The following is a 27,332-nucleotide window of genomic DNA, read 5'->3' as shown; positions in this document are numbered from 1 at the left end:
GGAAGAGAGGTGGCAACTCGTTACTGCCAGGGGCTCAACATCAATTCAGGAAAAACATTCGCCAGGCCACTGCTTCGGGCCCCACACCATGCAGGCTGCTGGGGACACCGTAGCATCTGACACAGGCCTGGTCCTTCCCTGCAAAAGACCACTGTCCCATCAGGGAGACAGACGTTAGACCAGCAGGACAGAGAATTATTAACATGTGTATTCACAACCTCTATCCCTCCACATCTGCCAAGCAAATTCTGGCCCAGCTGCCTAATATTTTTGAAGAGCAGCAGCATTCTCTGTGAGATAGAAACGAGGGGGAAAGGTTTGGGTACAATTTGCTGGGTATTAATAATGCATTTGGCTGTTTTCACTGCTGTGCTATATCACAATATCACAATTGAGCTGTTTTGCATGAAATAAGTTTCCTTTTTTACTGTACCCCCCCAAAAAAATGATGCCTCCTTCCTTTCCATTCCACTCTCCCTTTAAGACTGAGTAAAGATTTGAATTATTTTAAATTATCCCTTGGCGGCAGGACTGTTCCCTCGAGTGGAACATCACACGGTGATGGACCGTGGAGGGCCTTAGTCATCTCTGAGATACACTTAAGGAACTACTGAAATAGGGTCATAACAACTGTTTAAATGCAACCGTGCTATGAAAGAAAAGTTCAGGAAGCTGTGAGAATGCATTAGAGGAGCCTGGCCAAGTCTGGCTGGTCAAGGAAGTCTTTGTTGGGGACATGACATGAAAATAAATTTAGTTGGTTAAGAAAAGAGAGTGGGGAGGAAGGGGGAATTTTTCAGGCAAAGCAAACAGGAGTGTAAGCGACCCAAAGCAGGATGAAACCTATGCTTCTATGAAACAGATCCCAGGGAACAGTGGTAGGAGAGAAGTAAGAGAGAGAGGCCAGACCATGGAGTCCTTATAGGCATTTAAGAATTTTGGCTTGCCCGGCCGGGTGTGGCTCAGCGGTTGAGCGTCAACCTGGGATCCAGGCGATCAGAGTTCGATTCCTGGTCGGGGCACATGCCCGAGTTGCAGGCTAGCCAATCAATGACTCTCTCATCATTGGTGTTTCTCTCTCTCTCTCCCTCTCCTTTCCCCTCTCTGAAGTCAATAAAGATATATTTTTTAAAAAAAAGAATTTTGGCTTGATCCCATGGCTAACTAAAACCCACTTAAGGGTCTCGTGAGAGGCAGTCACATGGTTCTGACATGTGATCATTAACCATTTCACATCTTCAAGCGACCACACACCACCCTGTAAGGTTCATGCTGGCGAGTCCAGCTAGCACTTCTTTAACTTAGGAGAAGTTGAGTCCAGTTAGCTGAGTGAACTCGGCATTAGGTTTCCCATGCCATCCAGGAGCATGTAGTGGGTGCTAAATAAATGCTCATTATCTTGAATAAGAACAAAAGTAAAGTAAAGCTCAAAAACCAAGTCACCCCAAGAAGGCCTAATGAGAATTCAGCAGAGTCAAGGGCGATTGCCTTCTTTACAGAGACTTGTCCTATCTGACTTCCTGTCTCTCTCTCCACGCACCACAACAAGAGTAATGAGAGTGATCCAAGCGAAGTTCAAGGGGGAATGGAACTGCCAACAGGCGAACACAGCTCCAGGTTACCCAGTGGTTAAAACTCAATCAAGTAAAATTCACCATTTTTTTCAGTAAGATTTTAAAATTTTAGTGAAATTTGCAGCAAACTAACCAGGAAGACTCCATTTCCCACCCCCCACCCCCCCCCACACACACACAATTTTTAAGTTATTTCCCATTCATTATTTCTGAACTGTCATAGTGAAATATGGGGGTATTTCCTAGAACCTTTCATTACATGTAGCAAGCCCCATCAAGAACCACCCCGCTAGGTTGAAACAGCAGGCCTAGCAATTTTCTTCTAGGGGAAATAGAATCATAAATAAGAAAAGCAATTTAGAGGGCTGAGCTGGCCCCATCCATCCTTGCCCAGGAAGACCTGAAGGCCCACCTGGCACTACGACAGGTGAGACCTCCTCCACGTGACGCCCTCCTCAGAGGAAGGGTGAGGACCATTCCAACTCCTCCTCGAGCTCTTTTTAGAAATTAGCCTTGCCACTGGCCTGACGCCTGACCTGCTGCTGCTGCTTCATTTTATTTTTTTTTTTGTCCTACAAAAATTTGCCTTAAATCTCCCAAACCAGATCTCTTCACACACGCACTGGAACCTGACCATGACTCGTCCCAACGTTGAAAGGTCAGTATGAGCCGAATTCTCCCCAGTCCGTATCTGGGCCGCACTGAGGACGCCTTGACTTGCCTGCGGCTCATTCTATGTCAACCCTGATGGGGCAGGCGAGTGAGAGTGGGGACGATTGGTCTCTTAGGGACAGAGCGGCCAAGTTCCCCTGCGCTCTCCTGTATCGGCCTCTTCTCTTCTCCTTCGTTCTTGACTTTTTTGGCTTCTCCCATTTTCTCCCCTTCATCTCTCACTGTCCCGAGGGCGCCCTGTGTCCCTGGCATTCCAAGGCATCTCTCAGGCAGGCCCCAGTGAGCACATCTTCGGGGTGACGGGTCAGGGAAGAGGGCTGCTGTCACTCTGATCCGTCCCCTCTCCCCAGGGCCGGCTCAGGCTGTCCATCACTTAGGCCAGTGGGCAGGCGCCCCTGCCAGTTCAGCCATGAGGAGGCCTCATGTTTTCTAAGGGCCAGGGAGGGTCTGATTGGTGCTTTCAGGATCTTTGTCACAGGTGCCTTGGGAGCAGCTGGCAGAGCAGCGAGGAGACTGACATGCAGACCATCGCAAGGCAGGTTCTCAAGGAGCAGGAACACTCGTTTGCAGTGTCCACTGAGGCCTCGCCAGGTGAACTGGGCTGGCTCTCCAACATGAGGGATTTAGGTTGGCTATCAAGAATAACTTTCCACCGTAACAGCGCTGAAACCCTGGTGAGAACCATTCAGGCATTTGATGTTACTCTTAGGGAGAAGTACCTTGGTGACACTAAAGTGGGGACTCCCTTGTCTTTGGAGCCAGATGGACCTGGGAAGAAATCTTAGAAATCTCAGCTTTGCCACCTAGAAAAATGTGTGACTTTGGGAAAGTCCCTTGACTTCCTTAAGCCTTAGGTTCTCACCCAAATGGCACAGAGTAATGAGAATTAAATGAGGTCATGTGTGGACCTCAGTTCAGTCTTCGTAGATGGAGAGCCCCTCCATGTTTCACAAATATCTCCAAGAGAGCCACCGTTTTCTAAAGCCCCATATTCACCAGGCACTGTACATTTATCTCATTTCATCTTCATGACATCCAAGCTAGAAAGACATCATTTTCTCCATGAAGGTGGAAGATCATGCTCCAGCTCTGTTCTAATGCATAAACCAGGATCTCAAACATAGGACCATTTGTTGACCCAAAACCCTATTGAGGGTGTGGTCACCTGGGAGGAAGAATGGTCTGAGCCACAGCAGATGCCAGGGGAACAGCAATGGGGACCAGAAGTGTGCCAAAGTCTTTTCCTGGAGATTCCCAAAGGTGTTTTCCCTTCCTTGAGCGGAGGCACCTAGAAGTCCCCTCACCTCCTCCATTCTCATGAACAGTTAATTAAAGTAGTAACGATCAGAGCCACCACCACTTGGAGCGCAGGTAGCATTTGCCAGGCCCTGGGCTTCATGTGATTTTTCTCATTCACAGCTTGAAAGAAATGATCCTGGGAGGTTGGTATTCATATTTTGTATATGAAAAACTCAGAGTTAAGAACAATTAACAACCTGGCCAAGGTTAAGAAAGAATAAGTGGTGATGCCAGGATATGAACCCAGAGCCCATAGGCCATTGCTGCCATGGAGGATTCAGAGTTTTCACCATTCATTTCTCAATTCCCATTTTAAAATAGTTATTTTTATTCTGTCCAAAGGTACTTCTCTGAATCTTATTTCTGGTTGCTTTCCATAAATCAAAACTACTTATAAAACCATAACACAACTCTGGAAAAATGTGGTGGTAACACTTCTATCTGACTTCCACTCCCTAAAAAAGTTATTTCATATTCTCAGTTGGGCTTAGTTTCTCTTCTGGGTGGGAATTTCTCCACAACTGACGATGGGAAGAGAAGATGCTCTGTGCTCCACCAACTCCAACCTTCCATATGTAGAGACATCAGGCACTACAGACCACACCTACCTTATGACTGTTTGTTTGTTGGGGTCATAGAGAGACATGAAGAGCTCAGCATCTTCCCCAATTCTGCACACAAAGTTTCTCACAAAAACATAGAGGCTGTGGGTGGGGGATGAGGAGATCCGGGAATACATTGCATAATCCGGCTGGTCTTTTGACTGAGAGAGGAAAAGAGAAGAGAGGCAGATAGAGAAATTAGCCCAGCACCACTCAGGACAACAGAAAGATGGCCCAGGATATTAGAATCACCTAGGTTTTGAGCCCAAAGATTTCAGCATTATTCCCAGCTCTACCACCAAAAGTTTCTGCAACCTAAGCCAAGTGACTTGGACTCTCTTGGCCTTGATTTTCCCCTTGTGGTTTCCCACCACTGACCCAGCCTTCCTCATGAAATTAGTGTCATAAAAAGCACAAACTATAAAAGAAAAAAAATTACTTAAATAACCTTCGCCAAAACTAAAAACTCTTGCTTTTGAAAAGGTACATTTAAGCAAGTGAAAAGGCCAGGCACAGACTGGGAGAAAACATATTTGCAAAATATATATCTGATAAAGATTTGTATCCAGAATAAACAAAAAATTCTTACAACTCAAGGATCAGAAGACCAGCCTAATTAAAATGGGCAAAATATTTGAACAGAAACTTCACACACACAAAAAAATACAAATGGCAATGGCCAGTAAACACATAAAGTGATGCTCAACATCACTAGTCATCCAGAGAACTGCAAATTAAACCACAATGAGATACCACTACAAAATCATTAGAATGGCTAAAGTTAAAAGACTGACAATACCACGTGTTAGCAAGAATATAGAGCTGGAACTGTCACATATTGCTCATGGGAATGCAAAATTGGATAGCCCTTTTGGGAAACAGTATGGCAGTGCCTTAAAAAGTTAAACATACACTTATATGCTCCAGCAATCCTACTGCTAGGTTTTACCCGAAAACAATGAAACATATGTCCACACAAAGATTTGTGTACAAAGGCTTATAGCAGTATTAATTCTAATAACCCCAGCCTGGAAAATGTCCAATAAGAGGTCAATAATATGTACCATGGGCAATTGGTCAGTGGCATAGCTATTAGCAATAAAAAGGACAGAAAGATTAGTATATACATAGTGTATACAACATAAACCTCAAAAATATCGTGCTGAGCCCGGCCGGGCGTGGCTCAGCGGTTGAGCGTCGACCTAGGATCCAGGCGATCGGGGTTCGATTCCCGGTCAGGGCACATGCCCTGGTTGCGGGCTCGATCAATGACTCTCTCATCATTGATGTTTCTATCTCTCTCTCTCTCCCTCTCCTTTCCTCTCTCTGACATCAATAAAGATATATTTAAAAAAAAAAAAATATCGTGCTGAGTAAGAGCAGTCAAACAGATAAACCATATGATTCCATTTATACAAAACTCTAGAAAAGGCAAAAACAGTCATGAAAGCAAATTAGAAATTGCCTGGGACTGGAGGGGTGGGAGGGGCATCAACTGTAAATGAACTCAAAGAAACTTTTAGGGTGATGGAACCATTCTATATCTTGATCATGGTAGAGTTTACCCAGCACTATATGTTAATAAGATGCATTAGATTATAGTTTAAATAAATTAATTTTATTCTGAAAATTATATTCAATAAATCTAAAAATAAGGGTGCTTTCAAATACTGTGGTTAAAATCATGAATCAGATTATGTTAACCTTGCAAAGATTATGTTTCCTTGAAATCTTTTGTTGGCTTCCTACCACACCTAGAATAACATCTTAAGCCTTTCCCATGACTCCTCAGGTTCTATGAGACCTGGCTCTGGCTGCCCACTTCTCGAAATCACTGCCTACACTCTCACACTGCTCACCATGCCCCATCCATACTGGTCTTTCCACTCCTTAAACATTCAGAACTCAGTCCTCCATCAGGGCCTTTGTACTTGCTGTTCCCTCTGCATAGAACACTTTGTCCCTAGATCTTCCCAGGCCTGATGCCTTCACATTATTCAAGTGTCATCTCACATGTCACTCCTGAGAGAGGCCTTTTCTTCCTGGTGACTTTTGAAATAGCTCCTGATTCACTCTGACTCACATAACCCTAGTTTATTGCCTCTTAGAAACTTATCACCACCTGGAATTAATTTCTCCATTTATTTATTTACTTTTTTACTGCCTTTCTTCTTTTCTCCACTCTGGGCTATAAAAGCTCTGTGAGAGCAGGGAACTTGCTGGCATTAAACTACCTGTGGGACGGATGCAGAATGAATTACAGATCTGAGTACAAAAACGCAATAAAATGTGTGTGGTTACTGATCATCTCTGTCCAGAGGACAGTTGTCACCTTGAATGACACACAGTCTGGTTAGTTAGCCCTATTTCAAGTTTATGGTGTGCTAAACGCCGCCTCACTTGGCCAGGCCTGTTCCACAAAGCTTACCATTTCTTCCTTGATACGCTCCGTGATTTTCTCAGTTGCTTCCTGGTGTGCATGGAACAAGCTGATGACACTGGTGTTATCAGGGTCCAAGATATTTCCATCTTCATCTCTGACAATCAGATCAAGCTCAAGGATTCTGAAAAGCAAAATGGGAGGTAAGGGTAGATCGCAAGAGGCTGAAGTCTTTGGGACATTGGAGAGGAGTTTCTACCAGAAAGTTCACCTGACTGCTGAGGATCATAGACTCCGATAGAACAGCTCTGCGCTGATAGCTTTGTAGTATTGGTGCAGTGCAGCCTCCGTGACGAATGTGTACTAAACATTTTTATGTATATTTCCTGAGATACTGAACCTAGGGAAACACCTTACACTTGAGTGAGGATGTAAGTTGCAGCATTATTTGCATCAACAAAGTGTTGAAAAGGTGTCTTTAAAAAGGGGAATGGCTAAGTCATCTGTGATCTGCAATGGAATTTCATGAAGCAGGGTTTAAAAAATATAATGTTGGTTTGATATCTTTAATGATACGTCTCAATGGAAAAAAGTATGGACAGATGCATACAGTGTGTTTTATATAAAACAAATAACCAACCAAACAAACAAAGCCAGATATGTTATCTGGGTGCAAGTACATGAGTGACAATGAAGAGAGAGAAAAGTCTGGACAAAAAACACCAAACTACCAATACTACAGACAAGGAACCCGTGAGGAGAGGTGGGGCCCTAGGACTAGGAAAGATGAAGGGGGTCAAAGGAGACATGTACCTTATCTCAATTTGTTTAATGTTTTAATATGATATGATACATGAAGTGATGCGATGTGATGATGTGATGTGATGTCACGTAAGTGCAGAGAAGGGATTTGCATATCATTTATTTAATAACAATCTGAACACAGTTGTAGGGGGCAAATCTCTCTTGAGCTCTTTGACTTCCAGACCACAAGCTTCCCCTTTGGTATTGATTTGTTTCAACTTCATCTGCCATTCTGTTTGGCTCCGATGATTCCTAGTAACAGCAAAGACTCACACAGCAGACTTGCAATAAGCTCACATCTGTTAAATGTTTTATGTGTATTAATGCATTAAACCTTTATAACAACACTATGAGGGGGATACTATTAATATCCTCATTTTACTGGTGAAGAAAGACAAGGATTTGGGGACTAATTAATGCGCTCGAGACCACGCAGTTCGTAAAAAGTAATACAGCATCCTAGTCTGCACTCTTAACCTCTACAGTATGCTTTATAGATAGGAGGCGCTTAGGAGCAGTACTGGGTTGGGGGACCAGCGGTAGGTTTGCAAAGGCCTGCATCTGAAGCTGCCTTTGGGCTTGAGGCCGAGATGGAGCACCTCGGTTGTCCATACAAAGAAGGCAGGCGGAGGGGGGCTGATGGAGACTCCGAGAAGGCCGGAGTGGTCCCGCCCAGGCACCACGCCTGAGTACCAGACTGGGGAAGGGCAGCAAAGACAAATGAAGGAGACTCAGTTTCCATCTCTTATTTGGGAATTGAACTGAGAGGCACATCTCTCTTCTCATCCAAATGCAAACAGAAGGGAGCCAAGGTTCACCCGTTTGTCCACATTCATTAGGAAATTAACTTCCAGCCAGATATGACTCAATGTTGCTCAGCCACGCTGCGGAATGGGCCACGCTCGGGGGAACAAAGGCATTCGCCTAACGCCAAGCAGAGGCTCCTGTGGCCTCAGAAAAGATGGAGCGTTGCTGATACATAATTTAATGCCAAGATCTCTTTTGCTCTTGCTCTTCAACGTTTATCAGAGTGGATTCAGTTCTAAAATGTATGAGTAAGGCATTCTCCTGGGTGCGGCCACCATGGGAGTTGGAGGAGTCCTTTGAGGATTCCTGCCTCACTCTTTGGATACCGGAGAGCCTGTCCATCGCCAGTCTCACTTGAAACTGGGAGCGTGAGCAGTCAAGGGGCAGGGCTGTCGGGACTCCCATGACCCAGCATCAGGAGCGGCTGCCCCCAAAAGGACCGCAGACCATTCATTTTGGAGAACTGGCCACTTTGCCATTTTCTCCTCTGGAGGTCGCCCCACTGCTCCTTTCTGTTCAAGAAAGTGATCAAATGAACCCGAGATGAGGGTGCAGGAAGAAGCCCCCACTGGATGCATTTTCCTTCAATTTTTTTTTTTTTTTTTTTTTTTAAGATAAAGAAAACAGAAATGGGTCCTTCTGTGGCTCCAGACTGCCCTCTAGACAAATCCAAGCTCCACTTGGCTCACAGGCCCCCAAAGTTCTGGCCATCTGCCTTCCTCTCCATGGTCATGTTCACCTCTCGGCAACTCCCACGGTCTCTCTCTCTGTCTTTTTTCTGCTATTCTCCCCTAATAATTCCTGCTAGACTTCGATTCAGAGGTGTCATGCCCTGCCTGCCTCCCACGCCCAGCCTCCTCCCACCTTCTGGTTCATGCTTCCTCCTCTCAAGAAATGCATGATTTCCTACTCAGATGTCTGCTTACCTGTCTCTCTCTCTCTCTCTCTCTCTCTCTCTCTCTCTCAGCCCCATGGTCCTCGGGAAGCAGCAGGATGCAGTGGTTAAGCGCTGAACCCTGGAGTCAAGCTACCTGGTTCAAACACCAGTGCTCCTTGGGCAAAAAAATCACTGTTTCTTCATCTGAGCAATTAGGGAGCTGTCATGAGACGTAACTGGGTTAATACAGGGAAAGTGCTTAAAACAGTACCTGGCAGATAGTAAGCACGCAGTGTCATTATTAGTTCTCCTTGCTGGCTTTTTGTTGCTGTGAAATATGTATAGAGGCTGCGTTTAGTAAATGTCCTCGGGGCCACTCTGGTGCTCAGCAAAACCGTGCCGTCTCAGTGCAGGAGCGGAGTGAATGGGGGGAAGAAATGGGCTGATTCTGATCACTCCTTCGAGCCGGGCCGGAGCTCCCGACACTGCCCAGAGGCCTTGCCTCTGACTTTCAGGAAGCCGCCTGCCGCACCCCAGATCAGAGCTCCGAGCCAGCGTTAGTTTACGGCGCCCCAATCTCTCTCACTTCCAGCTGAAGTCATCAGGGAAGGGAGGCAAGAAGCGAGGGGCCCCTTACCTCAGGGCCTCAGTCTCTGAGGAGGGCGTCTCACTTCCCCAAAAGGAACTGCCTGAAACTGAAAGCACAGGGCTGGGCTGGGCCATGTGGCAGAGGGGAGGCTGACCGAGGGAGGGCCTGCTCTCTCCCCTTTCTCCCATTACCGTCACTCATGCTCTCATTCGGTGACCACTTACTGAGCACCTACTATGTGCAGCCCTGTTCCTGGCACAGGGCGATGAGTTACAGTCACTGTGTTGGAGGAGCTTCCAGCACAGTGGGGGCGACAGGCCAGTGAGGAGGCAACTGCTGTTCGGGGTGCCCAGGGCCTGTAAGAGCCCCCAACCCAGGGAAGCTTCCCATGAGCCGTGACCATTTCTTCCATCGCTGGCCCTCTTTCTCAGGAGCCCCCGCGAGGACACGACATCTGAAGGTCACAGACGCCATTAGTGTAAAGCAGCAAAACCCCCTCAATTCCCACACTCCCAGCTGTGGCTGTGCTCAAATGCCACTGCCCCAATCGCGGCGGCAGCTGTGCCACAAACTCGTCCTGTCGCTTTGGGACCATGTGCCTTATAAGCAGGTTTGGACACGCTCGACAGCTGCCGGCGGAGGAACCGGCAGAAGGACTGTGCTCCTGGGCAGGAGCAGCTGTAAGCTGGACCCATTGGCTTTTGTTTGTGCATCCGACAAAAGCAGGAAAGCCCGGCTGCTGGGAAATTTTCTTCTTATTTTCACTGAACAGGCTCTTTCTACTTCTGCCTCGGGGAAGTTCCAGACTTGTGGCCCACTTTGCAGCCTTCTGAACAGGCCATGTTTTCTCATGCACTCCTACCCACTTCTTGAACTTTCAAAATTCAGCTTGGAGTCACCTCTTCCAGAAGCCTTCCTCGACTTCCTTCTCCATATCGAATTAAGAACATCTTGCTTCCTAAGCCATCAAACTGACAACACATATCAACAGTTTATCTGTAGCTCAGTCCTAAATGAGCTGTGGTCCCTAGTGGACAGGAACTTTTATTCCTATAGTCCCAGCAGTTAGCAGGAAATCAGGCCAATCATAAGTGCTCCACACATGTTTGTTTTGGGGATGAATAAACAAATGAGTAGGATGTTTGGGGGGCATTCATATAACCAGGAGGGGGGCAGGCCTTACAGTTCTCAGCTGCTATCTGAGTCACACTGTGGTGAGGCCCATGGACCCTGGAGCCAGACAGTCTGGATTTAAATTCTGGTTCTGCCATTTACTAGCTGTGTGACTGCAAACAAGTTACTTAACCTCTTTATGAGCCTCAGTTTCTTTATCTGAAAAAAAAATGAGGACACTAGAACTGCAGGCCCCAGAGAGTTGTTAAGAGAATGAAATGAGACAGTGCATGTAGAGCTCTTAGCATCAAGCCTGGTGCACAATAAGCCTAGATTAAATGCGAGTTAAAATATTATTCCCGCTATTATTATTATCAGTGGGTTGTCCTGCCTCAAAAAATTGTTTCATGTTCTCCTTAACTTCACAACATTCAAACTCCAACCAATTTCTGCTATTCCTTTTGGAGGAACCGCTTTTGTAACTGTGCATGACTTAGCTGATGGCACGTGGCTTGGGTAATTTAGGATGGGGGAGGGATGTTAAATCTCACGCTGGGATTTAAGGGCAAGCTTTGGAAATGCAGGAGTAAAATGACAACTAAGCCGAAAGCGAGCCAGCATGACTGTGCTCCCCGGCCCCTCAGAAGTAGGTTAAATGAGTGTCCTAAATCTCTCAGCCCCGTAATAACTACTGCATAAGCAAGCCTGCTCTCAGCTTGCATGTCCCCGGGTCCCAGGGGGGCGATAACAAAGGCACACAAGCACGGCCTTGGTAACAGCCTTTTCCCAAATAGAAAGCGGCAAACTCGTATCTAAAAATGAAACCGAGCTTCTCAGGAGGGAGAGAGGAAAGAAGGGGATGGGTGGGGGAAGAAAGCAGCATCTTTTCAGAGAGAAGAGAGCTTACTTGTTGCCATAGTCAATTTTGGACGTGACTTTCTGCTTCAGCTCCTTCAGCTCGTCCTTGGGCAGAGTTCCCGAGAGGAGCTGGGACCGCCACTCCATCAGGTCGTACATCATGGACTGCACCTGGAGGAAGCGCTCCTTTTTGCTGGCCTAGGAGACAGGAAACAATCCCCAGTGACCTGTGTCAGAGGTGCTTGGGCATCTATTTGGCAAATCGTGCCCAAATCAGGGGAGCGTGTAGAGGGCCAAGGCTGAACATCCTTCCTGGCCCCTACCCAGCTATAAAAGGATTGGGTCTTAGTCACTGACATATCCCCTCCTCTGTCCCCAGGCCCACAAGGGTTCCCCAAAAGCAAAGGTGATAATCCCAGGCCCTTCTTGGTTAAAGAAAGAGTGATTTTTGACTCTTATCCAAAAAGATACTGGAGCAGGAACACCACGAACATCTGCTGTGAAGGGGGTAGATCTTTGCCACCCCAAAATATGTCTCTTTGGCATGAGTACTATTTTGAGCTAAAGACAATCAAAAGCCAACGGATTCAGGAAAAGCTCTTTGCCTGCCCCTTAACTGCCTACGTTTACATTGGAAAGAGGGCCTGCACCAGGAAGGGAATATTACCAGACAAACCTTCTTACCTAGGCAACCTCTCTGCAGAATGGGGCAAACTTTGTTTTCCAGACACCTCCTCTGCCTTCCTCCCTTCGTACTCCCAGACCCCACCTGGCTCCTGAGCTCAGGATGTTTTGTAAGCCTCGGTCACCTGGCTGCCTTTTGAGTCTCATGCCTCTGGGTCTCCCACAGGTATGAAATCAGATTTGTTTTTTTCTCCTATTAGCTGCCTTATGTCAATTTAATTACTAGATCTGCCAAAGAACCTAGAAGAAAAGAGGGAAACTTTTCCCACCCCTACAGTTGTAATCAGGTCCTAGAGCTCAGGCCCCTCTAAGGCTGGGACCAGGGCCATTTCTCTGGTGATAAAGGCCCATTTCTTAGGACAGTGTTTCTCCAAGTGCAACATGCATGCAACCTGTGAGGCACAATATGGCTTTTGGTGGTACAAGGACACAGCGCCAAATATTGTGGGTCTATGTGGTGATTCTCCTCTGCTCTCCTTGCCCTTCGGTTTAAGGGAAGGAGAAAGTTGCAGTTTCTTGGTAATATGTCTCTAACCCCTCTCTCACATTTGTTAATTTTTTTATTTTTTTTTTTAACAAAGGGAGAAAGAAGGTCTCAGGCTCAGAGCTTTTGACAGGTACTATAGCAAACATTAAATAGCATTGTTTTCAATGTATTTATTTGAATGGTGTCCTAACTGTGCCAAGTACTTTTAGCTTTCCATTTAGTATAATGAAATATAGTTTTGGTCTTTGTCCCAGTTCTTGGCACTGCTCCTAACATACTTAGCATTTCCTGAGTGATAGATAGGAGTACCTTTTCTCATTCATAATGAGTCCCTTTGGACCAGACCTGAGTTTATGCTAACGACATGACCCTTGGTAGTCCCCTAGATAACCTCTGGATGGGGGCTGGATGCCACGGGAACCCACTATGGGATTAGAGAATTGGAATGTTCAGCCCCACTCCTGTCACCTTCCCCAGCCCCAACCTCCAGGGAGCTGAGAGGGGCTGGAGATTGAGCTCAATCACCAATGGCCAATGATTTAATCAATCATAACTCTATAAGGAGACTCTGGTTAAAATTCTTCACAACAAGGTTCAAGGAGCTTCCCAGATGGTGAACAGGAGAGTGTGCTGGGATGGTGGCACACCTGGGGAAGGCACAGAAGCTCTGTGCCCAGCCCCACTCCAATTCCTGTCCTGTGCATCTCTTCCATTTGGTGGTTCCTGCCTTGCATCCTTTCTAATAAAACAGTAACCATACATACAGCTCCTTCCAGAGCTTTATGAGTTGTTCTAGGGAATTGTGGAACCTGAGGTGGGGGTAGGGAGGAATCATGAGAACCCCTCGAATTTGCACCAAGTTTGGACAGAAGTGTGGGTAGCCTGGGAACCCAGGACTTGTGACTGGCATCTGAAGTGACAGAAATCTTGCAGCGTTGAACCCTTAAACCTATGGAGTCTGACACTAACTCTGGACTCTGGGACATCAGTGTTAAATTGAACTGAATTGTACGGCGTCCAGTTGGTGTCAAAGAATCAGAAAATTGTTGTTAGAATGAAATACCTTGCTATGCAGTTCCTAATGGAGATTATTTCAGTTTACCAAAAAGGGAGCCAATTTATGTAAGTAAATATTACATAGATGGTGCACAGATAAGGCAAGAATCACAAAGGCGATACTGGAATATTGGACTTTAAGGACCTCTTTACTAGGGTCAGGGGCATGCTGGACGTGCCGCGAAAGGTTTCTCAAGGGGAAGCGCCAGGCTTCCACGGTGCGTGTGTGCGGGACGTTTTAGAAAGGGCAGCGGATATGAATAACTAACCACGTGAGCCTCAAGTCTACTGGTTTGCCTCCCAAACTTTCCTAAGAACTTTTGGGGAGCTTAGGGGATTGGCGCTATCAATGACCATGGATTATGAAATATTCACGTGGGAGTCAACACTGATAACCGTGAAAGCAAGTCTGCAAACAGCGCGTGCACAGCAGCAGGTGTGCGAGGTGCTGTAACAGATCTGCAGCAGGCCGTGGCTGACATTTTCACTCGCGGCTTAATGGTTTTCTCAGCTAATTGCTTTCATTAGAACTTCAGAAACATCAGAAGAAGACTTAAAATTAGATTCACTTCGATACAGGGAAAACATGCAAAATGTGCTCTTTGTTTTTCCAGGGTCAGAGCTTCCCGGTAGATCTGAGGAAGGCCTACATTAGTTAATTTACATATGAGAACAGTATTTCTGAAGGTGTTATAAGCAGACCAGGAAATCAGAATCCCCTGAGTTTATTAAAATGCAGAAGCCCATTGAAGTGAGCTTTATTTTTTAACAGCAATCAAGGTGATTTTTTAAAATACTCAAATTTGAAAATGTTTGCACTAGTTTTAAAAAAAGATCACAGCAGACCCCCATTTATTATGGCTCTGTCACCAGCTCACTGTGTGGCCTTGAGAAAGTCACCTAACCTCTCTGGGCTTTGATGTCCTCATATACTTTGTTCTACTGTGTCAATGAAGCCACCTTGGCCTGCCCTGTTCAAGGCTAAATTCCAAATTTAAACCAAACCAAAGACTGAAAGAGGCTTCCATCCCAGGGGACAGGGTTTTGAGTCTCACCACGTAGAGCTGTTTCCAGATGCTGCCCCATTCCCAAAGTGTCGTTGTCACTTCTTGTGCCAGAGGAATCTCTGCAGGAATGATGTTCTCAATATTTCTATTTAAGGTGGAAGAGAAAATGGTGTGAAATTGGGACCCAGGTGCTAACAAGACAAAACACTTTCGAATTTGCATTAAGCTGCAGCTGCTGAGAGGGTCCTAGCTGTCAAGAGACCAAACTGCCTCCAACAGCCACAACAATTACATTATGCAAATGCAAGGGACTTCCTTTTCAAAGTCTTCCTTCACTGGGACGGGCCCTTCAAGCTCATTATTCAGGATTAATCTAATTAGTACAGTTCTAAAGCAGTTGCCAGTGAAAAGTTTGATTCTCCAAACTTACTGATACCCACTAAGAGTCAGATCTGGCACAAATCAATCTGGATTCGGTGAGGGAAAGGAGACACACAGATAAACACAGGCACGAATGAGGTGGATCCCATCTGCCAAGTCATGTTTTCAAAGCAGACGGGACAGTGACATCCCATAAGCCGCCGAGGGGTCAAGTCTAGTGAAGAAAGGCAAACACTGTACCTTCTTTTTTCGATGGTCACTTCCTTGATGTGGATAAAGGATCTAGGGAAAATGCCCTATTGGAAATAAGATAACATAGCATAATATATAATACAGCATCAAATGCAATAGAATGACACATCCCTACAGTAATAACTGACCCCGGGTCTTCACGACTTTTCCAAAAGCTACTGACTGGTAAAACTCTCAAACTTTGAGGGAAAAATCCCAGAGTCGGCAGAGCAGGGGCTGGATTCTAAACCCACCTGTATGGGTCTAGGTCCCCTCCAGTTCTCCATCAGTCGTTCTAGATCCCACAGCAGCCCTAGATTTCAAAGGCTGCTCCAACTCCATGGCGGACGCTCATCTCATCGCGTTCGCACAACAGGAGTGCTGGGAGGACCCACTCTCAGTGAGACAGGACACCCCGCCTGGCCCCGCAGCTGCCCGGCTCTGGGGGAGCAGTCACCCTCACAGTTATGAAGAGTCGGGGAGGTCAGGTCCTGAGCAACAGCATCCCCGGATGCATGTGGACTAGTTTGATTTGAGGCCCCTTTCTCCCTGGATTTATTTTATGGTTCCTTAGAGAGCAAAGTAGGGTCGTGCCTCCCAGCCCATCATGTCAGGCGGAAGGAAGAAGCATCTAATGTGGGGCTGAAACAAGGGGACCCCTGAGCGCCGAGGCTGGACCCGCCCTTTCTCTGCCGTGGGGGACACATAGCGATGAATGCCCCACACCACTCTACGGGAAGGCCGTAGAAGGTGAATTTCAAATAAAAACTGCACGGTGCCATGGGGGCTCGGGGACGGGAAATCAGATGCGACCGGCATACTGGGAAAAGTTTCAGGGAGGAGAGAGCGCGGCAGGTCGGCCTTGAAGAATGAATGGAACAGGGAGCTGAGGCCCGGTGGGCAGAGGGTGCGCAGGCGGGGAAGCAGGACCCCGACGGGAGGGTGGGGCCAGTCTGACAGTAAGGATACCCGGGATTTTCCCAAATACAAACAAATGTATCTTACCTGTAACATTTTGTGCTTTATGAGGTATCCCCTATACCAGTCTGCAAAGAGGAAACAAAACAAAGAAATGGGTCTCTCGTCTGTTCTCGAAAGCCTGTTGCTGGTTTTGTTTGTTTGTTTTTAACGAGCAAAGGACCTACTACAAACTGCTGTAGACCTTAGATACAGATCAAAGCCTGGGAGCCCCTGGGCTTCCACAAGCTGTTGAATTGGTTGCCAACATCTCCAAAAAGCATCTAAAAATACAGGAATTTCACATAAAAATGCAAATCTCCTCCTTCTTTTGAAATAGCAGGAGGTTCGGTGGTGGCGGTGGCGGCCAGCGGTCCCCCATGGCCACAGCTGGCTGGTGGAGAGGAGCAGCTGGTCCCTCAGACAGAGCAGGTGCCTCCGGCTCAGCAGCCCCTACCAGCCCCTCACCGAGTCCCATCACCTGCCTGGATCCCGTGTCCCCGGGCCTGTTCCCACCTCCGCCTCAAGGACACAGAAAGGCTAAGGGAGTTTGGCGAACATCCTGAAATAATATCCCAGCTCTCGCAGCAGCAAATGATGCGCAAAACCAGATTTGCGCAAGTTAGGTTCAGGGATGGGTAAAGGGACAGGAATTGTAAAAGAGTGTTCTTTTTTTTGCAGGAATATACATTCATTTTTCAGGACACAATTAACACAAATCCAAACTGCACACAGTCCTCAGACAAAACGAACCCCGATGTAGCAGGTATTGACGACTATAAGGAGCCCGCCAGCCTTTGAAATGATTCAAGCACAGCCAAGCAGTGGCATTTGTCATCCCTGTAAATAAGAAGTGTCTGGTGGGAGCCTCATTAGCAAACCCTCATTACCAGGCTGACAGATTGTAGCTGAAATATGTTCTCCACAGACATGAGAGCAAGGCCCCCAAACTAACAACTGAAAATGCAAAGTCACCCCTCCCTGTCATGAGACAGCTTGAGGGGTCAGGTCCTAAAGAAAGTCCTAAAGCAGCAGGACCCTCAGTGGCTCCTATTTTGAGAGACAGAAGGAAAGGAATGGCGGTTGGAGTGAAAGGTGCTTGGGCTGGGAATGAAGTACCATTCTAAGTACCGCTCATATATCAAGCCTTTTAATCTTCAGAACAACCACATGAGATAGCACTGCTCTAGTCATCCCACTGTACAGAGCAGCGGTCTACCTGAGGCACAGAGAAGTTAAGTAACTTGCCCAGGGCCACACAGCTAGTGACAGTGTCAGGGTGGGAGTGGAAGCGGCCGTCATACCCTGCTCCCCAGTTCGTGGAGGAAGGAGCACAGTAGTTGTCTAAGGCTTTCATTCTCCCAGCACCGGAACCCCCCAAACTACATTCCCACTCAGCTACCTTCCAGCTGGCCACTTCTGGCGGTGAAAGCTTGCCACACAGTAGGACACTACTGTCACAATCCTAGTCACCTCCGCATAACTACTGGTAACAATCTGCCAGGAACAACAGCACATGTCTTTTCTGAGCGCTTGCTGTGTGCTGGCAACTTGGCACACACAGCCAGATCCATGACAGTGGACCTTGATGGAAAGCAGGCCCAGGATAACGGGGCGCTCACCCTACCCCAGGACTTGCCCCAGGGCTCAACATTATTTCCAGATAAATAGCAAGGGCTTTTGTGTTAAACCCACAAGTTCATCCCTGGGGAAGATAAGAAAAGGGAATTTTTTTACCATTCTTCTGGACAATTATGAAATGCTGAAATACTCCAATTGTCCTCTCTTCCCACACCCCAAATACCAAAATGAAATGTACTTAAATTCTCTAATTACCTAGGAGCTGCAGGTGGTGGGAGAGGGAGGAGAGATTAAAAATATCCCAGGACACCAAAAAAAGAATCATGGCCTAGAGATCCAGGCCTCTCTCTACCACCTCCCGGAAGCATGATCTTCAGTTATGTCACCTAAGCCTCAGTATTTTCATCTGTAAAATGCGGGAAATAACACCTACCCCACAGAGGTGTTGAAAAAACTTTTTTTTTAAAACAGGATTATGAAAGTAAACATATCTGGCAATGGTACAGAACCTTGAGGTGGCAGAAAACATCTGTTTCAGGATGTGTTACCTATAATGTGGACAAAAACACAAGACTGGAATAAGGGAGGGGTAGACGGGGAGTTTCAACTGCATCTAAAATTTTTGTTTCTTTAAAAAAATGTCTGAAGTAAACGTGGAAAATATTGATATTTATTTACCTAGCGGTGAGCGCCTGGGTGTATTTTACTTTTCTGAATGATTGAAATAGCTAATAATATTAAGCTAGTACCTATCAGTGGTTGAGTGTGAGTTCTGGAATCAAAGCCTGGGTTTGAATAAAGACCTACAGCTTATTGTCTATGTGATCTTCGGCAAGTTCCTGCATTCCTCTGAGCCTCAGTTGCCTTATCTATAAAATGGGAATGACAGTGCCTGTCTCACAAAGCTGACATTAGATAAGGAGTTCAGAGTTTGCCCGGTGGCTGGCATATGGTAAGCGTTCAAAAGTTAGTAAATGCCATTCTCTTTTAAAAATCAATCATTATCATCAACCAGAGAAAACGGCATATTTCCTATTTTATTTCCAGAACCTACAGGGTTTTTGTTTTTGTTTTTAATATAACTTTATTGATTTCAGAGAGAGGAAAGGAGAGGGAGGGAGGGAGAGAGAGAGAGAGAGAGGGAGAGAGAGGGAGAGAAACATCAATGATGAGAGAGTCATTGATCGAGCCCGAAACCCGGGCATGTGCCCTGACCGGGAATGGAACCCCGATCGCCTGGATCCTAGGTGGACACTCCTCTGAGCCACGCCCGGCCGGGCCAGAACCTACAGTTTTTTAATATGGTTTTGTTTGTTGTTTTTTTAGTGAAATCATTTTAACGTATTTTCGTAACAACAACGTAAATGCGACATGTTTCGAATTCAACATAATGGAAGCTTTCTGATGTTTTAGCCTTGCCTGCATTCAGAGGAGGAAATGTTACTTGCAAGCGCCCCATAATGGCACAGCTTTACCGAAGGAAACGGAGTTCCTTCCTGAAGACCTGTCTCCAGGCTAGGCCTGAGCAAAGGACCATCTTCCCACAAAGTGGCACTTTAAAAGACACTCTGCTAAGTGCTCATAACGTCCCCCTTTTACTCTAAAAGCCGAGAACTTAGACGGGTCAAGATCACTCTGGAGGGAGCTGTTAGCGCAGAAGCTGCTGCGCGGCTCGGGGTGTGTCGCCCTGCAAGGGGCAGCTCAGACTGCGGGGCTCGAGCTGCGCCCCGAGGACGCGGCGCACAGGCGCTGGCTTAGGGAGAAGCCCGGGTGTTTTTAAGTGAGTAGAGCAAGCCTCAGAACGGGGGCCCAGCGTTGCCCACTTCTAGAAAACAACAAAAGCTATGCCTTACCTTAAAAAACAAAAGACCTGCGTCAACCTCCTGCACCCCTTCCCCTTGTTTCATTTACCAGGAAGGGAAATCCGAGAGCTCCTTGGGGACCACTGCCCAGAAGCCCCACCTCTGCCCCACCCGGGCGGCACCCGTGGCTAGGAGAGCCCGTGGGTCAGGAGATGGAGCGGGACTTGCTCTGTTGCCAGAAAGAGACTCAGGTGGCAGTCACCGAGGGCGGAGCAGCCGCCCCTCCCAAGGGCTTACCGAGGAGTGGAGCAAGCTGGGCCACCCGGGACAGCCCACTCCCACAGTCTGCGTAATCAGAAGAGGCAGACAGGGATCTTTGGAGGCGGCCACCCGAGGAGGGCGTGGTATAGCTCCCTCACACCCCGAACCCAGCCCACGCGTGGGGGTGCCGTCCAGGAGCCGCCCGCAGAGCGCTGCGGGCGGCTGGCAGCTCGTTCCCCAGCCACGCGGCTCCCGGTGCAGGGGACAGGCTGACCCCGGGCTCACTGCATCGGGGAGACAGAGAGCGGGAGGGAGGCGCCCCAAGGCCCGCCCAGCCTGGGGGAAGCTGGAGAAAGGGCAGGACGCGAACACTAAACTGGACACGGGACCGAAGTCTTCTGAGGTGTCACTAAGGATCAGGAAAGATACTTAGTGATACCAAATGTGGCCGAAGGAGCGAGTGGGGGGAGTAACACTGCGTTTTCACATCCCCCCCCCCCCAGGAGCTCTGACTGCTCGTGCTCAGGAAACACACGTTTCCCACACTTGCAGTCGGGGCGCAGGACGTTCATGAAGAGGCAGCCGAGGGACGTAGCAGGGACAAGGCGACAAGCGCCAGGATGTCCAAGGCTTAGCAACAGGCATCCTTCTGAACTGTTTAAATTTTTATCGTGACAAATATTATCTTCTTGATAAAAAGTTAATCCAAATGCTTGAGCTCTAGTGAAAGGAAATTCATTCATGGCTCAGGTTCCAGGTCAGGGGTTTGCCCTCCGCGCCCCCCGGCTGAGTTAATTTATTACGTGTGCGGGGCAGGGCTCCTCTGCCCATCCCAGGCCAGGGGAGGGACCAGTGTCGGGTTCCCTGGGCATCCCGCAAAGTCTCAGTGTAACTCTCTAGGACGGGAAAGAGAGGGAATCAGACACACAGAGCACCCCGGAGACAGGCTTGGTACTAGACAGCTTCTCGGCTTTCTCGCCTTTATCCTAAGAAGCCCAGGAGCAAGGTGGTGAAAACCCATTTCACCAGCGAGAAAACTGAAGCCTCCCTACATAAGACCACTCGGCTGGTGGGGAGTGGAGCAGAGAATAACTTTCTGATTTAAGAGCCCATGCTCTTTCCACTTTTGGGATAGGGGGTAGGGAGGGGAGACTTGAAAACAATTGAAAAGTACAAAAATAAAATTAAAAAAACCTGTTATTCACATTCCTATCACCTAAAATTAATCATTGCTAATATCTAGAGGTGTGTGCTCCAAGTCATCAAGACTATATTATTGTCTAAAATTGACATGTGCTATCATAAAGAATTTAAACTAGATGGAAAAGTAGAAATGTAAAAGCTAAAAGAACCATCCTGAATCTCATTACCCAGAAAAAGAAAAACAGTTAATACCATTCCAGTCAACTTTCATTTATATTTAACACTCAATGACAGAGGGTTAAATAGATGAAATACAATTTTTAAATACTCTCATAAAATCAGTAAAGATACTATGTAAATACAAGCCTCAAACTCAATCTTATCTGTATTTAACAGAAGAAAAAGAAATAAAATGAAATTGAAAAAAATGTTAAAACTTCAATTAAATTAAAATTTCTTCTTCACAAAAAAGATCTCCTAAAAACTCCTCTAAAATAAAAATAGTTACGAAAAGCATTAAAAGACTGGAGTGGTTATGGTTTTATTAGTTACATGTTTTATTTCTAATTAATACCGAACGACCCTCTGTTATGAAAGTGATATCATGGGGGTAATCTACCCTCTTTCATTGCTCTCCACACTTCACAACTGTATTAGTTGTTTTAATTGTCCAATTTCCTGACAATTACATTTTTTTTGGCTGCTATAAATATTGTGACTTTTACTACTAATTTTTATAAATTGATTCATTTGGACTCAACATTCACCACTATTTCCTCTTCACAGCCTTGTAATTCCCGTATTTTACAATTTTGACTCATTCCCTCAGTTGGCTGGATTTTACTTTTCAAGTAGTGTGTACAAAAAAAGGAGTTATATGGAAAGTAACTTCACAGGGTGATCTGATCATAAATTCCTAACTGGGCAGGTCGTGGAGGCCAGCCACAGCCCAGACATACAACTTTTTAGTAAAAGGTTTACCTTTGCCTTGAGCAAGCCCTGTTCATTGTTTCTGTGCATCTAGGTTAACAGGCCTTTGAAATAAGCTGTAACCACCCCCAAGAAAGTACATAATCTTGTTAACTATCCTGTAAGCCATGACCACCTTGCCTTTCCCAGCTCCATACCAATCCTCCTTACGTCCCTGCTCCCTTAATTTCAAATGCAGAAAAGAAATTGCAAAACTGTTGTTCTCGGGAGCATTTGAGGTCTTGCTCCCGGCATATATGGTCAGATTGACTCAAATAAACTGGTAACGATTCTCTACCGGTCTGGACATTTCTTACGTCAGCAGCAGGTTTCTATAAAAGGATTTTATGACCACACCCATGTTCTTTCTGCTACACCGTTTTGACTAATTTTTGACTAACACCGTGGTTTTCACTCTTTTAGTACTTGTGGAAGAACCGTTTTTCAAAATCCGAATCATAGGTAGAATGCCCCATCTGCGGAGCAGACAACACCAGGCCTGACCTCAGAGCACGCAGCTGTCGGAGGCCCTTCGGGAAAACTTAGGGTTCCGAAAGATCCAGTTTGAAAATCTGTATGGGTGCCAGTGTGTGGGTGTGAGTCCTCAGGCATGTAGAATCATTCTAACAGAATCCAGAACATTGTATTTTCAAAGTATTCATGAACTGGCAATCACTTGCTAAATAAATATGCCCAGCTCTTTCGAGAAAGGTATAATGACTGCTTATTTCAAGGACACATTAAAATAAGACTAATAAAATAGAATCAAAAGTGGAAAACTAGTACCAAGGAGGTTAGAGGCAAGGATGCTAAGCCCAAAGACAAATAAGAGTGTCCTGAGTCAGCAATCGTAGCCTTTCTGAAGGCCGGCTCCACGCCAGGCTAGTCAGGGAAGACCGGCTACGTGTAGCCTGTGTGTCCAGTGCACTGCCCCGAGCTCGCTCTTCAGGGAAATTGCATGAAAAGGAGAGGAAAACACTTGTCTGAAGTTCAAAATGTAAGACAGGAAGCCTTACTACCGAGGCTTTTTCACTGCCGTGGTAGGATGGGTTGGAGGAAAGAGCGTGGGTTACGGGCATGGGGCGGAGACAATGGCCGCTGGCTCGTGTGACGCTAGGCCAGCCATTTCTCCCCCCTGAGCCTTGGTTCCTCCCCTGCAAATGTGAGGTCTCACACCTGTTTCTAGCAGGAGCATTCAGCGGCACCTAAAAGACACTGAGGACAGTTGTCTTGCTGTCTTTATTTTCAATCTTTTATTTCATCCTTGGTAGACCCCCAGAGTTTGCATATCTGCCACTGGACAGAGCCAGGTTTGTTAGAGAGGCTGCAGCAGGGCCAGGGGGCGGGCTGTCTGGAGTCCCGGGCCTGCGTCTTTAGGAAAGCATCCCCTCTCCAGCCTCCTCCCCAGTGCATTCTCTCTGTGTACAAAAGGTCCTCATAAGGCCAGACTGGGATCTTCAGGGGCCTGGAAAGTCCGTGGTATCCTCTCCTATATAACACAACATAACAGTAACACTAAAGCTTAAGATAAATGTAAAGAAGGTGAACAAAGTTCTCATTTTCTCCAAGATGACTCCTTAAAGGTGTTTTGAAATCTCAAATTCTTCCCACGACCTCCAAAAAAAAAGGTTTTCTGTTTGCTTTCTGTGTATGTGTGTGTGTACATACATGTATGTGTGTGTGCGCATGCACCCCTGCAACAACCTGAAGAGCTGCCTTGGAAGCTGCACATAGTAATCCAGCATTGGAGATGGTACCTGTCCCTGTGAGGAGCCACTGGACTAATGTGCTATAGAGAACTTAGCACAGCTCCCCCGCCCCCCCAAAGTGGTAAGAACCCAAGATGGCTAGTCCTGTAGGCAACACCTCCCCTCCGTTTCCCCCTAAGAGTAGCACACCTGCCTCCTGCCTGCTCCTCACTCCCACCCCAGGGCAGGAGGAGGGTCTCTCTGGGGGATTAACTGGGGGGCAGGGGCAGGGTGCTCAGCGTACTCCACTTTTCTTTCTTCTAGCTCTGTTGGGCCACAGGAAGAACACACTCTATGCCCCCCCCCCCACAAAATTGGATTATAAGCAGCCTAGAGGTGGTGCAGCTGGGGGAGCCTGCCTGATTGTGGCCCACACGTGAGCAAGCTCATTTGGCTTCTACACCCAAGCCATGTTCCCATCATCAATTTTATCAGTGACATGGGTGAGATAAATTGATTTCTTTTTTTAATTTTTAAATATGTTTTCATTGATTTTAGACAGAGAGGAAGGGAGAGGGAGAGAGAGAGAGAGAGAGAGAGAGAGAGAGAGAGAGAGAGAGAGAGAGAGAGAGAGAGAGAGGAATATTGATGAGAGAGAAATATCAATCGGCTGCTTCTTGCACACTCTCTACTAGGGATGAAGCCCACAATCCAGGCATGTGCCCTGACCCAGAATTGAACCAGCGACCCCTTGGTGCATGGGCTGATGTTCAATCCACTGAGTCACGCTGGCCAGGCAGATATATTGATTTCTAACTGCCTGACTCATGAGTCCAAGGCCATTAGCCTTTGTGCAGATTCTAAAAAGAACCCCCATCACCATCACCATCGCCACCATGGGTGGGCACAGCCCAACAGACACTTGGCTTCATAAGAGGATGGCACCTCTGTGAGAAGAAAAATATGCCGCTTTGCCCAAGACAGGGCTCCCAGCTTGATGAAGGGAGTAAGCACTGCTCCCTGGACCAGGTGCAGAGCCCAAACCACACAGCTGTACACAGCAGTACTCCTGGAATCAGGGGTATAATTTACTGGGCCCTTCATAACCCTAATAATGCTGATTTTCCTTTATAATGGTACCAATACTAATAAAGAATTGGATCTAGAAGGTGTCACAGGCCCAAACCACCCAGTCAAATCACCCAGTCAGGCCTTTGCTTTTGAGCATGAATTCCTAAAATAACAAAGTGTTATTTTCAGTACATTCTAATTACTAATATTAGTAAAATATATTTAAATAGAGCACACAAAGTTGTATGTTCTGATAGAGGGCTGGAAGTGCTGTGCATGTGCTGGGGGCATCCCAGCACCATCAGGCAAGGGTCCTGGCCCCCGAGGGTCACCTAGACCAGTGACTCACCTCCGCATGTCTCCTGTATTCGTACCATGTCGCCAATCTGCAGGGAGAGCTGGGGGGCTCCGCTCCCTTGGAAGTTGTATATGGCTGTGAAATGGAAGAGAGAAGCAACCTGGTGAGAACTCTAGGTACCGAGAATCTCTGCTCCTTCCTGCTCTCCCTGCCTTGAGTTTATCTGATGCCCCTGCAGCCCACATCATCTAAACAAAACCAACCCACCATCAACCACAGGCGTCAGCTCAGGTCCAGCCTGGCCCCTAAAGGCCTCCGTTCATTAACTCTACAGTCCAAGTGACCAGGAGTGTGTTTATACCATCTCCTGTGGGTTGACCTCTTACCGTGTGCCCGGCATGTGCTCAGAGCATCTCTCATCCCATTCTCACAGCAACCTTGTGAGATATAAACTGTGATCACATTTTACAGATGAGGAAACAAAGGCTCTGAGAGGTTAAACAATTTGGGTGAAGTCATCAGGTTAGGAAATGACAGGAAAATCAGTATCTAATGATATTTTCAACAGCTATGATGGGGTTTCTTGTTGCTCCCCAATTACTCCATCTTGGTGACAACAGCCTAAAATGCCAGTCTCTCCACTACTCAAAGGCCACACAATCTTCATTGTCCAAGGAAGCCTTCTCTTTCCTCCACCCAGGTCTAGCAAACCTTTGTTCCTCTACCTAAAGATGCCAGATCCTCGGCCTTTACCAAAACAAATCCTTCAGAACAGAGTCCTGCTTTCTCCATGAGGCCCTCCTTGGCTTGCCCAGGTCAAAATGACCCCCATTTTCTAATGGTTGGTAGGACTCATATGAGTATCTAATATTCAATGGTGTTCTCTGCTCTCACATGCCTTTACACTGTCAGTTCCTGGGGACCAGTAGTCTATGAACAGAGTCCCCTTTGTGTTGTCAGAAACTTGGGTGATCCCTTGGGACGTGAGATCACGCCATACCATTGCAGTACTCAGGCCCTGCTCAGCATTACTTGCTAAGTGAGGACCAGGCCACACTGTTAACCTAGATTAGGAATGCAACCTGTTTTCCAAGGACTAAAATGAAACCACCAGCTTGAGAGTTCTTCAAGAACAATGTATATGGTTTGATTTAAGAAAAGACCCTCAGGAGGATGGACAGTATGATCCTGTAATGTTGTCATCATTCATTTATATAGCAGATATTCAGTAAGCAATCATGATGTGCCAGGAACATGCTAGGCATTGATTTTGCTCGTTTGGTGAACACACACATAAATATAAGGTTACAAAATGCTTTGCAGAACAAGAGCTTTGAAGAATACCTACATATACTAGGGGATCTAGAAGGTCATGCATGGGTTTGAATGCATGATGAAAACAGATGTAAGAAAGCCCTAAGCTCTTAACTCTGGTTGACCTTCAAGCTCCATGCAGGTAGGAAATGCAGGCGAAGGCAGAGTTGTAAATGGCCTGGCTAGGTCTTGAAGGTATTCCTCAATACATATGCCCAGAGTCCGGATGAAAAGACCAGATTTTTTTCTTTCAAGTCCAGACATTTAGAGACTTCAGTGACCACAGACAACAAATAATATAATCTTCCCAAAAACACTAGAGAAAAGTCACAAAATAAACGACTGAAACTTATATCAAGCAGTGACAACAAGCCCTAGCAAGAAGGGAGCATCCGATGTCCAACTTAGCACATTGTAATATTCAAGATATCCAGTTTTCAACACAAAACTATAAGGCATGTAAAGAAACAAAAAAGCATGTCCCATTCACAGGAAAAAAATAAATTAATAGAAACTGTCCCTAAAGAAGGAAAGATATTAGACTTACACAACAGACTTTAAATCAAATGTCCTAAATATGCTCAAATAGCTAAAGAAAAACTATGGACAAAAAAATGAAAAGAAACCAGAATAATGTCTCAGACAATAAATAATATCATTAAAGAGATAGAAATTATAAAAAAGAATCAAGTTGAAATCCTGGACCCCAAAAGTACAATAACAAATGTGAAAAATTCATTAGAGAGATTCAACAGTAAATTTGAGCAGGCAGAAGAAAGAATCAATGACCTTGGAAATATGTCAGTTCAGATCAGCCAGAGTCTAAG

General features: G+C 46.4%; 1 protein-coding gene across 1 annotated transcript in view; it reads right to left on the bottom strand.

Moving 5' to 3' along the window:
- Nucleotides 1-27,332, bottom strand: part of DOCK2 (dedicator of cytokinesis 2) — a 345,160-nt gene that overhangs the window by 304,559 nt on the left and 13,269 nt on the right. The window contains exons 2-8 of the mRNA XM_081135683.1: nucleotides 25,243-25,326; nucleotides 16,427-16,467; nucleotides 15,431-15,486; nucleotides 14,858-14,954; nucleotides 11,625-11,773; nucleotides 6,576-6,711; nucleotides 4,154-4,308 (exon numbers count right to left, since the gene is read on the bottom strand). Of these exons, the coding sequence (XP_080991809.1) occupies nucleotides 4,154-4,308; nucleotides 6,576-6,711; nucleotides 11,625-11,773; nucleotides 14,858-14,954; nucleotides 15,431-15,486; nucleotides 16,427-16,467; nucleotides 25,243-25,326 (718 nt within the window). The remainder of the gene's footprint in view (nucleotides 1-4,153; nucleotides 4,309-6,575; nucleotides 6,712-11,624; nucleotides 11,774-14,857; nucleotides 14,955-15,430; nucleotides 15,487-16,426; nucleotides 16,468-25,242; nucleotides 25,327-27,332) is intronic.

The sequence above is a fragment of the Miniopterus schreibersii genome (genome assembly GCF_964146895.1).
Source record: "Miniopterus schreibersii genome assembly, chromosome: 4".
In the NCBI taxonomy this organism is placed as follows: domain Eukaryota; kingdom Metazoa; phylum Chordata; class Mammalia; order Chiroptera; family Miniopteridae; genus Miniopterus; species Miniopterus schreibersii.
This window is presented reverse-complemented; position numbering and strand designations above follow the sequence as displayed.